The sequence below is a fragment of the Rhinopithecus roxellana genome, chromosome 14 (genome assembly GCF_007565055.1).
Source record: "Rhinopithecus roxellana isolate Shanxi Qingling chromosome 14, ASM756505v1, whole genome shotgun sequence".
Classification (NCBI taxonomy): Eukaryota; Metazoa; Chordata; class Mammalia; order Primates; family Cercopithecidae; genus Rhinopithecus; species Rhinopithecus roxellana.
Window position 1 is genome coordinate 5,711,845 of NC_044562.1, and position 13,694 is coordinate 5,725,538.

At 35.8% G+C, this 13,694-nt stretch overlaps 1 protein-coding gene across 1 annotated transcript in view; it reads left to right on the forward strand.

The window, feature by feature from the left end:
* Positions 1-13,694, forward strand: part of LRP1B (LDL receptor related protein 1B) — a 2,016,348-nt gene that overhangs the window by 1,675,793 nt on the left and 326,861 nt on the right. Inside the window, exons 44-46 of the mRNA XM_030916410.1 lie at positions 8,251-8,443; positions 9,130-9,255; positions 13,042-13,170. Of these exons, the coding sequence (XP_030772270.1) occupies positions 8,251-8,443; positions 9,130-9,255; positions 13,042-13,170 (448 nt within the window). The remainder of the gene's footprint in view (positions 1-8,250; positions 8,444-9,129; positions 9,256-13,041; positions 13,171-13,694) is intronic.

Genomic DNA, 13,694 nt, shown 5'->3' on the forward strand with positions numbered 1-13,694 from the left:
ACAACACATGTTCTTACTCATAAGTGGGAGTTGAGCAATAAGAACATATGGACACGAGGGGAACATCACATACCGGGGGTTCTGTCAGAGGGTGGGGGGCTAGGGGAGGGAGAACATTAGGAGAAATACCTAATCTAGATGACGAGTTGATGGGTGCAGCAAACCACCATGGCACGTGTATACCTATGTAACAAAACTGCACGTTCTGCACATGTACCCCAGAACTTAAAGTATTGGGAAAAAAAACAAACAAACTCACAACACTACAGCCGGTGCTAGGCCCCACTGTATGTCTGGATTGCAGAGCTAATGTGAGGCAGCCACCATCTCCCCATGATCTCTGTGTGAATTTGGGAAACTAATGGGAACTATAAGGGACATTGAAACTGTACCCTTTGAGAGTAAGTATCTAAGGTACACCTAGTATGTTGACAGCTATTTCATTACTGGGTAGCACCAGATGCAAAGTAGGGAAAACAAAATATAAACAGTGACAGTAAAAATAGTATTTTACTCTGCTCCTGTCCTTCTATGTGCTGCCACTCAACTTTCCATTACTGCTTTTCTTTACCTGTCTCCATGACAGTGATACAATGGGAAAGTTGTAATGAGTTGGACAGATAGGCTGTAGTAGGCTTACACCATTTTGGCTGGCAGCAGAAGTCCCATCAACTCCCTTTTAATTGAATACAAAAGCATATATTTGATACCAATTTGTAAGGTACAAAAGGAAATAAATATGAATTTCTAGTCCAAAGTGGTGAATAATTATATATCTGTGTGGTAAGATTATTATTTTATTTATTTTTCCACTTTTCTCTGTTTTAAAATTCTTAACTACCCAAAGTGGGTCCCTGAATCAGATCATTGGCACCTGGAAGCTTGGGAGAAATGCGGAATCTCAGGGACAATACCTGACCTAGTGAATCCAAGTCTGAATTTCCACAACATCTCAAAGTGATGTATATGCACATTAAAGTTTAATAAATATTGCTTCATAAAACAAAAACTACTTATATATTCAGAAAAAAATGGAAGTAATTGCTTGTATGAGAGGGTAATTAGCAGTTAATTTAGAATGAATGTGGCAGGGTTTTGGGCAATCAGAAGGATAATGTTGTTAATTACCTCACAATAATTTACAGTGTTTTGGGGTTTTTTGTTTGTTTGTTTGTTTGTTGAGACAGAGTCTTGCTCTGTCACCCAGACTGGAGTGCGGTGGCATGATCTTGGCTCACTGCAACCTTTGCCTCCGGGGTTCAAGCCATTTTCCTGTCTCAGCCTCCTGAGTATCTGGGATTACAGGCACGTCTCACCATGCCTGGCTAATTTTTTGTATTATTAGTAGAGACAGGGCCTTCACCATGTTGGCCAGGCTGGTCACAAACTCCTGACCTCAGGCGATCTGCCTGCCTTGCCCTCCCAAAATGCTGTGATTACAGGCATGAGCCACCATGCCTGACAATTTATATTTTGATATAGGATGAGGGAGAGAGATGTGGTATTCTTTTAATTATCATATTCCTTAAATTATCTATTTTCTCCAAACTATGCCAATTTCAGTAGTTGCTAAATGTTTTAATGCTAGAGTATAGTAATTCCTACGGAGGTGATGTGTGGCAAGAGGATGGGGTTGGGATTTGGAGATGAAATAAGAAGGTGGTTAACAATGTGAACACTGGGTGCAACTTTGCCACTTTGGCCAGGTTACCTAATTTCTCTGCTCTTAAACTTTCTCATACATGTGAAGAAGATTATGTCTTCCTCACAGTTTATTAGTAAAACACTTAAATTGATAATTGGCATGTAAGCCTGGTACATTTGCTGTTATAATTTGGAGTTTAACCTTATACCAAATTCCAGATCCTACATTAATGAGGTGTATCACTGTTGGCAAGTTGCAAATCTCTCCAAGCTGTTTCTTTGTATCTGAATACAATTTGCAATAATCCTTGCCTCACTCAATGATCTTAAGAATTAAATGAATAATGTTTATAAGTACTTACTAAATACCTTGTATAATTCTCTTATTGGCTAGAATCATTGTGTGCATTAATTTTTGTTTATTTTGCTAAATATTTATTTCTTGATTACAATTCCTTTGCAGTAATCATTCTTGTAAAAGTTTCTTTTTTTTTTTTTTTCCTGGTTACAGGGAAAAGTAACCTAGTAAGTCCTGTTTGGAATATTAATACAGAGGCCAAAAAATCAAATTGATATCTTTATTAAAAAATTATATTTAGGCAATTTAATTTGATTTTCAAATACAAAAAATTAGAACAACTCTGCAAGCAGAAATCACTAAAGTCTATAGTTCTAAAGTGGATACTGATTGCCAAGCTCTCTTGGCTTAGAATTTGATAAGGCAGAAGGCCCATTTCTTCATTCTAAGTATATGCCACAGCGCCTCCACCGATATAATTTCTCCATAAAAGGAAGAAATTACTTCCTATATTACATAATAGGAAGGCATAGATTTGTTCCAAATGAAACCAGGGCCTGGTTTTCTGAAAAATAAAATAAAATAGATAGACCACTGGCTAGATTAATAAAGAAGAAGTGAGAAAAGATCCAAATAAACAATTAGAAATGACAAAGGAGGTATTACCACTGACCCCACAGAAATAGAAATAACCATCAGAGAATATTATGAGCACCTCTATGCACATACACTAGAAAATCAAGAATAAATAGATTAATTCCTGGACACATATACCCTTCCAAGATTGAGCCAAGAAAAAGTTGAATACCTGAGCAAACCAATAATTAGCTCTGAAATGAAATAAATAATAAATAGCCCACCAACCAAAAAAAGCCCAGGAGCAGATGATTCACAGCTGAAGTCTGCCAAATGTACAAAAATGAGTTGGTACCATTCCTGCTGAAATTATTCCAAAAAACTGAGGAGGAAGAAAACTTCAACAACTCATTATATGAGGCCAGCATCACCCTGATACCAAAACCTGGTAGAGACACAACAAATAAAGAAAACTTCAGGTCAATATCCTTGATGAACATTGATATAAAAGTTCTCAAGAAAATACTAGCAAACTGATTCCAGCAGCACATCAAAAAGCTTATCCTATTATCAAGTAGGCTTTATCCTTAGGATGCAAGGTTGGTTCAATATATGCAAATCAATAAAGGTGATTCATCATATAAATGGAACAAAAGACAAAAAAACACATGATCATCTCAACAGATGCAGGAAAGGCTTTTGATAAAATTCAACACCCCAAACCTCAATAAACCAGATATTAAAGGAACATACCTCAAACTAATAAAAGCTATCTATGACGAATCCACAGCCAACATCATATTGAATAGACAAAAGCTGGAAGCATTCCTGTTGAAAATCAGCACAAGACAAGTGATATGTTTTGGCTGTGTCCCTACACAAATCTCATTTTGAAATGTAGTTCCCATAATCCCCATGTGTCATGGGAGGGACTCTGTGGGAGGTACTTGGGTCATGAGGATGGTTACCTTCATGCTGTTCTCATGAGAGTGAGTGAATTATCATGAGATCTGATCATTTTATAAGGGGCTTTCCGCCTTCTTTCCTCTGCACTTCTCTTGCTGCTGTCATGTGAACAACATGTTTGCTTCCCCTTCTGTCATTATTGTAAGTTTCTTGAGGCTTCCCCGGCCATGCTGGACTGTGGGTCAATTAAACCTTTTTGTCTTTATAAATTACGCAGTCTTAGGTAGGTCTTTATTAGTAGCATAAGAATGTACTAGTACAACAAGGATGCCTTCTCTCACCAACCCTTTTCAATATAGTATTGCAAGTCCTGGACAGAGCAATCAGGCAAGAGAAAGAAATAAGGGGCATCCAAGTGAGAGAGGGAATCAAAATATCTTTGTTTGCAGACAATATGATTCTGTATCTAGAAAATACCATAGTCTCAGCCCAAAAGCTTCTTAAGCTGATAAACAACTTCAGCAAAGTCCCAGGATACAAAGTCAATGTACACAAATTACTAGGATTCCTATACACTAACAACAACCAAACGAACAGCCAAATCAGAAGTGCAGTCCACTCACAATTGCAACACACACACACACACACACACACACACACAAAACACCTAATGATACAACTAACCAGTGATGAGAAAGATCTCTGCAAGGAGTACTACAAGGCACTTCTCAATGAAATCAGAGATGACACAAGCAAATGTAAAAGCATTCCATGCTCATGGATATGAATAATCAATATTTTAAAAATGGCCATACCACCCAAAGCAATTTATAGATTAAATACTATTATGATTAAACTACCATTGAAATTCTTCCCAGAGATAGAAAAACATGGTTTTAAAATTCATATGAAACCAAAAAATGCCGAAATAGTCAAGGCATCCTAATCACACGGACTGACTTCAAACTGTACTACAGGGCTACAGTAACCAAAGAGCATGGTACTCATACAAAAACTGGCATATAGACCAATGCAACAGACTAGAGATTCCAGAAAAAAGCCTGCATACCTACAACTGTCTGATCTTCAACAAAGCTAACAAAAACAAGCAAAGGGGAAAGGACTCTATTCAATAAATGGTGCTGGGATAACTAGCTAGCCACATGCAGAAGATTGAAACTGAACCCCGTTCTTAAACCATACATAAAAATTAATTCAAAATGCATCAAAGTATTAAATGTAAAACTCAAAACTATAAAAACCCTGGAAGACAAGGTAGGCAATACCATTCTAGACATAGGAACAGGCAAAGATTTTGTGACAAAGGCACCAAAAGCAATTGCAACAAAAGCAAAAATTGACAAATTGAATACAATTAAACTAAAGAGCTCTGCATAGCCAAATAAACTATTGGCGGAGTTAACAGACCACCTACAGAACGGAAGAACATTTTTGCAAACTATGAGTCTGACAAAGGACTAATACCTAGCATTATTAAGAAACTTAAATTTACAAAAAAAAAAAAAAAAAAAAAAAAAAACAACTCATGGAAACGTCAAATGACAGACACTTTTCAAAAGAAGACATACATGCAGCCAAAAAAATATGCAAAAAACCTCAACATCGCTGAACATTAGAGAAATGCAAATCAAAACCACAGTGAGATACCATCTCACACCAGTCAGAATGGCTATTATTAAAAGTCAATAAATAACAGATGCTGGCAAGGTTGTAGAGAAAAAGGAAAATGTTTTCAACCGTTGTGGAAAACAGTGTGATGATTTCTTGAAAGCCTAAAAATAGAGATACCATTGGACCCAGCAATCCCATTACTGGGTATATACCCAAAGGAATGTAAATCATTCTATTGTAAAGATACATTCACATGTATGTTAATACAACCCTACTCACGATAGCAAAGACATGGAATCGATCTAAATGCCCATCAATGGTAGACTGGATAAAGAAGATGTGCTGCATTTATACCATGGAATACCATGCAACCACCAAAAATAACAAGATCTTGTCCTGTGTAGAAACATGGATGGAGCTGGAGGACATTATTTGTAGCAAACTAATGCAGAAACAGAAAACCAAATACCACATGTTCTCACTTGTAATTGGGAGCTAAATGATGGGAACACATGGACATATAGAGGAGAACAATAGACACTGGGACCCATTGGAGGGCAGAGGGTGAGAGGAGCGAGAGGATCAGGAAAAATAATGAAAATAATGAATGGGTACTAAACTTAACCCCTGAGGGATGAAACAGTCTGTACAATGAACCCCTGTGATACAAACTTACCTATATAACAAACCTGCACATATACCCCTGAACTTAAAAGTTAATAAAGGAATATAAATGTTTTTCTTACCACCAAATTGTACACTTAAAGATTGTAAAGATGACAAATTGCACACATATATTATACTTCTTCTTCTCTATACATCTCTTTATTTAGGATTTTGTTAATTTCTCTTAGCAATGTTTTATAGTTTTCAGATTATTGTACATATGTTTTTATATTTCAATATTTTATATTTGTAGAGGCTATTGTAAATAGTTGGTTTTTTATTTGAATTTCTAATTGTTCATAGCTAGTATACAGAAATACAATTTACTTTTTAATAACAGCCATGTATCCTGCAATTTTACTAAATTAATTTATTCATTCTAGCAGCATTTGTTATAGATTCTGTTAAATGTTTTATGTAGAGGATTTAGTCACTTGCAAATGAAGACAGTTTGACTTATCTTTTCCCATGTAAATTCTTTTTATTTTTTATTTTTTTGCCTTATTTTACTAGTTAGAAACTCCAGGATAATGTTAAATAGAAGTAGTGACAGTGTTCACCCCTGTTTTGTGCCTCGTTATATTTCTGTTATTAGTTTTTGAGTTTTTTGTCAAGAATAGAAGCCATATCTTATCGTGGTTTTTCTGCATGTGTTGGGACATGTATATGAGTTTTCTTCTTTAGTGAGCTATTATGGTGAATTATGCTGATTGATTTTTTAATATTGAATCAGGTTGTATTCCTGGGACAAACCTAATTTTATGATGTATTAACCATTTTATTGACATAAAAACCCAGTTATTAGTTTTACTGATTTTGCTCTATTGTTTTTCTGCTTTCTTTTTTTTTTTTTTTTAATTTCCCTTCTTTAGTTTCTTCCTTTTATTACTTTGAGTTTAAGTTACTTTTCTTCTAGTTTCCTTTTTTTTTTTTTTTTTTTTTTGAGAAGGAGTCTCGCTCTGTCACCCAGGCTGGAGTGCAGTGGCCAGATCTCAGCTCACTGCAAACTCCGCCTCCCGGGTTTACGCCATTCTCCTGCCTCAGCCTCCTGAGTAGCTGGGACTACAGGCGCCCGCCACCTCGCCCGGCTAGTTTTTTGTATTTTTTTAGTAGAGACGGGGTTTCACCGTGTTAGCCAGGATGGTCTCGATCTCCTGACCTCGTGATCCGCCCGCCTCGGCCTCCCAAAGTGCTGGGATTACAGGCTTGAGCCACCGCGCCCGGCCTTCTTCTAGTTTCTTAAAGTGGAAGCAGAAGTCGTTGATTTGAGGATTTTCTTCCTTTTTACATTTTCCTTGCATAGTAGTTTGCTGGTATACATTTTTATACTCTCATAAAAAATTATTGACAGTTAAGCTAGTTTGAAACAGTTTGCTCCTTTCAGGCTTGGCTTTTATGATTTGTTAGAGAAGACTAGAACAAAGTTTATTTAGTCTAGGTTAATAGTTCCCCACTGCTCAGGCAGACCCTAAAGAGTACTCAGAGTCTCATGAATTAGAATTTGAATTAAATATTTGAATCTGGTTGTTGTTAACAGACATGATTTCTGGACCCATGTGAACTTGGGGACTCTTCTCTCTCATCCTTTCCGGTGGTTCTTTCACCAGCCTGGAGGAGTCCGCTCGCACACATGCATGCACTTACCAGTACTTGACTGAATGCTCCAGGATGACTCTTTTCAGATACCCACAGTTCCCTCTGCTGAACTCTCTACTCTTGACCCTCTGCTCAGCGAGATATAGCAACCCATAACTTTCCCATAACTTTCACTTCCCATAACTTTTATTCATGGAATTACCTGGGCTCTGTTTCTGTCCTGTGTGTGCTGCTACTTATAATCTCTCTCTGGTAAATGGTGGATGCCATGGGATGCACCTAATATTTCGTATTACCCAGAAATCAGTGCCTTTCATTTCCTGATGTGCAATGTTTTCCAAAGTGTTGTTTCCTATATTTTGCTGTTGTGTGGTTGTTTTAGATGAAAAGATAAATCTAGTCCCTTTTGCTCCATATTGATCTGAGTGAAAGTATGGTCTTTACTTCTAAACTTTTATTCTCAGACATGTACTAGTTTAGTCACTCATGCAGTGAACCTAGATCTTATGAAGAAAGAACCTAGATCTTATGGTTCTTTATATTCCATAGGTAGTTCTGGGAACTTGATGAGTATCTACTGTATATCCGGTGATTTCTTACTAAAGGTTAATAAATGTTTATAATCTTCATCTAATATTTTTGGCTTGTTGATTTTTGTTTATAATACCAAACAATACACTTGTACACATTGAATTATTAAATAAAAGTATACTTGAGATATTATGTAAATACATTGCAAGCACTAACAGTGACTAAAACATTTTAAACATAAAGCATATCATATTTCATTTAGTAAAATTTTATTTTTATCTGATGATTTATGTTAATTAAATCCAACTAAACTAAATCTTTTATTTTTGAAGAAAAATGGGTGTGGATATATAAATATCTATGTATTCATCATAAAAATACAGTATTTTAATTTATTTCAGGTGATAGTTAAGTCTGGGCCAGGGACTTTCCTCAGCTTGGCTGTTTATGACAATTATATATTCTGGTCAGACTGGGGAAGAAGAGCTATCCTGCGATCCAACAAGTACACAGGAGGAGACACAAAAATTCTTCGTTCCGATATTCCACATCAGCCAATGGGAATCATAGCTGTTGCCAATGACACCAATAGTTGTAAGTTATAATAGAAAGCAAATGTATTTTCTCATTGTATAATCTCTGATCTCTAAAAATGTATATATGTTTCCTAGTAATAGTTGGATTTGTTTTTTCTTTTTAAAAATATTATTTTTTGTTACTATGATGGTTGATTTTGTTTTTTTTATAGTTCTTAGGAATAGTGTTCAAGATTTGGCTGTTCAAAATATTGAAATTATCTGAAATATTCAAGGCAACTTCTATATTGCATAATTTACCATCACAGGAGCAGTTCATTTTTAATTATTTCTTCTAAAAATCTTATTTCTCTCTCAATCTTCATATCTTTGAATTTTCAAATCAAGTTGTTTCAAATCATGAAAATTACACTTGATAGATAAACTTTGCATCTGGGCTTAACAGGTCTTTAGTCAATGCAGTGCTTTACAAAATTGCAGTTTGCAGTATCAATGTGATTTCTAGCAGAACTAGTTCATCTGATGCCATGGTATCAAATGTGTTAGAAAGATTTGATTAGTGTTACATACTTTTGTAATGTACTTAGCCTTAGGAGTGCTTAGATTTTCAAAAGTCCTGAATGTTGCTTTTTAATGACATATTATTGAGAGATTGAGGCAGTCTAATAGTTTACTATTAATATATATCTAACATAGAATAGAAATTCGATCTGAAATGTTACCAATACAACCTCTTTATTGTAGGTGAACTTTCTCCATGTGCATTATTGAATGGAGGCTGCCATGACTTGTGCCTTTTAACTCCCAATGGGAGAGTGAATTGTTCCTGCAGAGGGGACCGAATATTGCTAGAGGACAACAGATGTGTGAGTAAGTAAAGAGAATTGAAATGTAATATGACATATATGTTCCAAATTCCACACACATAACTGAAATTGTGTTTGTGTATTCATGAAGTTATACTCTCTTCCAATATTAGAAGCTTAGTCATGTTATCTCTCTGCTCTAAAGAAAACTGAGTTCACTGTTCTGCTTAGTTATAATACCATGTGCTAGATAATGATAACCAAAATGGTAACAAATGTTTTTACCCTCCTGGTTGTGCACTAGAAAGTGTTGGGGCTGGGTAGAGAAGTATCTGCACACAATGATCATCTGAAAACTTCCAGTCTTGACTTTGTGAATTCAATCAATAGCAAAAGTAATTGAAGCTGAAATAAACTGGTATACAGGCAGTGTATCAGTAGCCTTGCAGTAAAACCACTCACAGTCCATCACAGTATGTAAATGAGAGAGGATGGCTCATGCAGCTTATTTGTAATCATTTCCAAACTGTTAATTAAGAGTGTAACATTGCAGCCTTGCATGATGTTTATACCTCCCAAAGGCATTACAATCTTTAATTAGTACCATTACAATATACACTTATTAACAGCTAAGTTTCCAAAACTGTTTCCAAAATAAATCAGGGTTCAAGTGTTTCAATATTGCCATGAAAAGCTTGCAAGCAAAATTTAAAAAGGTTAATTTCCTTTTAACGTTAAGACAATTTATACATAAGGTGAGAGAGAAGTATCTTGTTGGAAATTGGTGAAATCACTCTCAGAATGTGTCAAATTTGATATATTTTTTCTCTCCTCACCCATTAAATATATCCTCAGCGCATATCTTTTCATTCAGAAAATTAACAGAGTTGGATATATCTACATAATAAAAATAAGTATTTTTCATCTTCATCTTCAGTCATTTTTTACTCTCTTTCCAATGGAAGGATTTTATCTCTTACCTGCTCTTCAATGCAAGTGCTTGGGCATAATTTTCTTTAGCTTGAAAACGATTACACCGTATACAAAATAACATAGACATATTTTCTCACTGTGCAAGTTGATACTACAACCCAAAAAGGCACCTCTTAGGACAAAAAGTAAAAGTTGTTTTATTTAAGACTGTGCCAAAACAAATGAGAAAATGATGCAATTGGTCAAAATTTTAAATACAGATGGCCAATTTCCATATTTCGGGCCACAAATTCCCATATTTCTTTGTCACTTAACACTGCTCTGAATTGCTCAGGCAACTGCTTAAATTCTTTCAGTTTGCCTTTGTGGTTTCAGCTGTAATGGTCTGGATCTGATGCAATCTGTAAGCCTGGAGCGTTAGCCATGCATTAGAATCACTCATGTTTCTTTCACAGGTCACTGCAGGCTAGTAGTGAAGCAATGCCTTTAGTCACAACGGCAAAGCTTATTTCTGTACAGTGGAGGCCTGTCCTTGCTGCATAATACATTCAATACAACTGTCCCTACTAAGCTTCTCTCTATTGATGAGAGGAAATGAATCAGGAAGAAAACTGTCATTTTAAAGAAGCACGATTGTATTCACATGGAACTGTGGAGTGATATTGGATTCCTCAGAGCTCACAATGTGTTTACAGAGGCAGATGACATCCATTGTGCATTCATATTGAAATCCTGTAGTCCAGCGGAGAGATTTAGAAAGTAACTCTTGGCTTCTCCTTGTCAAATTCGTCTTTAGGGACATGAGAATATTTGTAGCATATCTGTGTCCTCATCTAAGTGATTTTACCCAGAGCGGTTCATGAATGTTAATGGCAGCATTAAAGGGGTGAAAGGTCATGACCTAACACCTAACTGAGGGCAAATGAGGGAAAACCATTTGTTGACATAACTGTTGACAAGAAGATTAGGCAGTCCCCTTGCATACAACATTGCTAATCTTATTGTAATCCATAAAAGAAATAGATATAGTAAATATAATTAGATGAAGTAATTGCTGTTCAGGAGAATAAGGGCAACTGAACCATGATGTTTCCAGAAAGGAGCAGAAAGCACTCAATGCTATTTTATCAGATGAACGTACCTGAAGAAGAATTGTATTCATATAATATTTGTTTTTGCATAATATACAAAACATATTTATCTTTGAATAGTTTTTGTCTTTTCCCCAAAGGCACTAACATGGCAACAATGGACATTTGGATCTGTTAGAGTGAGGAGAGAAAGAGAGCGGACAAAGGTTAAAAAATTAACTATTGGTACTATGCTCAGTACCTGGGTGACAGGGTCAATCATATCTTAAACCTCAGTATCATGTTATAAACCCATGTAACAAATGTGCACCTGTACCTGTTGAATCTAAAATAAAAATTGACATAATTAAAAAAAAAAAAAGAAGCCTTAGATAAATAGACCCTCTACTAAATTAACTAAATTCTAGGTATAATAAAGAAACAAAACCTTGGAAAGTTCAAATAGTAATAGTGGCTGCTTAATTGAATATTCCTGAAATAAAGCTCAAAAATTAATACTAAATTATAAAATTAAGCTATATTCTTTCATATTCTTTCATTAGCAGAGATGAATGAATTCTGCTTACCTCCAACATAAATAATACAAATGGATTTAAATGTACAATTATTCAGCAAGCAATGGGGTGAGTACATACATGCAAGCAGACAGTATATCCCAAAAATTGGATCCCAAAGTCTGCTGGTAAATCTACTACTGAAGATTAAAAATAAGTCCATTGTCCTCAATAGAAACCCTTCAAAATAGTAATCACATACTGCCATTGTAAGGATGAAACTTACCTGTAGAAAAGATCTTTTTGGACTTTCAGACTCTTGACTTACAAATTAGTGCAAATCACCTAAAAATTCAAGCTCTTAATTTCCAATAAAAATTCTGAGGCTTAGAAATGAGACTTTCTGACAGCAGTCATTTGGAGTCCATAGCATCAGGTGCACATGCTTTCCACTTGACCATTGTCCTCCTTCCCCTCATCCCACTGATTCCTGTACACTTTATGGAGTAAGTGCTGCTCATGTATGGCAGCAAGAAAGAGTCTGCTCCTGGGAACCTCCCACACATGGATCGGACAAAGGTCTCATTTTAACAATTCTTATATTTCTGAACAGTATAACTTGCTACTGAGGTTTAATCAGAAGATAGTTAGGAAGACCAGAAAGTGGGGAAAAGTAGGGACTACTCACTTGACTGAGATGGTTCACATCGAGCATTCGCAATGGGTACTCTACGCACTGAAAAATATTAGTATATTGAAAAATACATAATAGATTCCAGTAAGAAAACACAAAAACACTTTCAGTATGTACAGAGCTCCTTTAACTGGCCCTTTTTAAAAACAATAATTATTATTATTATTACTCTTTTGAGATAGAGTCTCGCCCTGTTGCCCAGACTGGAGTGCAGTGGCGAGATCTCCATTCACTGCAACGTTGGCCTCCCGGGTTCAAACAATTCTCCTGCCTCAACCTGCCATGTACCTGGGACTGCAGGCACGTGCCACCACGCCTGGCTGATTGTTTGTATTTTTGGTAGAGATGGGGTTTCACCATGAGACCAGGATGGTCTCAATCTCCTGACCTCATGATCCGCCCACCTCGGCCTCCAAAAGTGCTGAGATTACAGGCGTGAGCCTCTGCGCCTGGCCAGAAAATTATTTTTTAAGATCTTAATTTCATAAAGAAATGTCATAAACCATGGCTCTTTAATTTTACATTTTGATAAATTTTCGTTTATAATTAAAATTAAGAAAAATAATTGTAGTGGTGTCCAAAAATATTGATCATTGCACAAAAGCATTGACTTTTTTTTTTTTTTTTTCTCCTTGCAGCTAAAAATTCCTCCTGCAACATTTATTCGGAGTTTGAATGTGGAAATGGTGAGTGCATTGACTACCAGCTCACCTGTGATGGCATTCCTCACTGTAAGGATAAATCAGATGAAAAACTGCTCTACTGTGGTAAGTGTCCAATATGGGTTTGCTCATTTCAGATAAAGTTTTCTGATTCTTTTACAGTTTTTGGTTTGCTTGTCTCTGTTTGGTTTATGTGGATAATTTCTTAAATATTTCTCATGAACCTGTTGATCTAAGGCAATTGATGTGGCTTTGCTTGTGTTAAAATGAGGTACTTTATCTCCTATTTGATAGCCATGATATTCACTAAATAATTTCCTCATGGTTTTATATCCACAAAATAGACTTTTTTTTTTTTTTTTTTTTTTTTTTTTTTTTTTTTTTGAGACAGAGTCTCATTGTGTTGTCCAGACTGGTCTCAAACTCCTGATCTCAAGCAGTCCTCATACCTCAACCTCACAGAGTGCTAGGATAACAGGTCTGAGCACCACACCCAGCCAGAATATGAATATTTTTAAAAGTAGTAGCTAAACTTCTGAACTCCCTACTTATTCATCCCTAGCAATAGGTTTTAGGCTTACTTTCCTTAAAATGTAACTCAGACATATAAGTGGTTTTTGGATATGGAC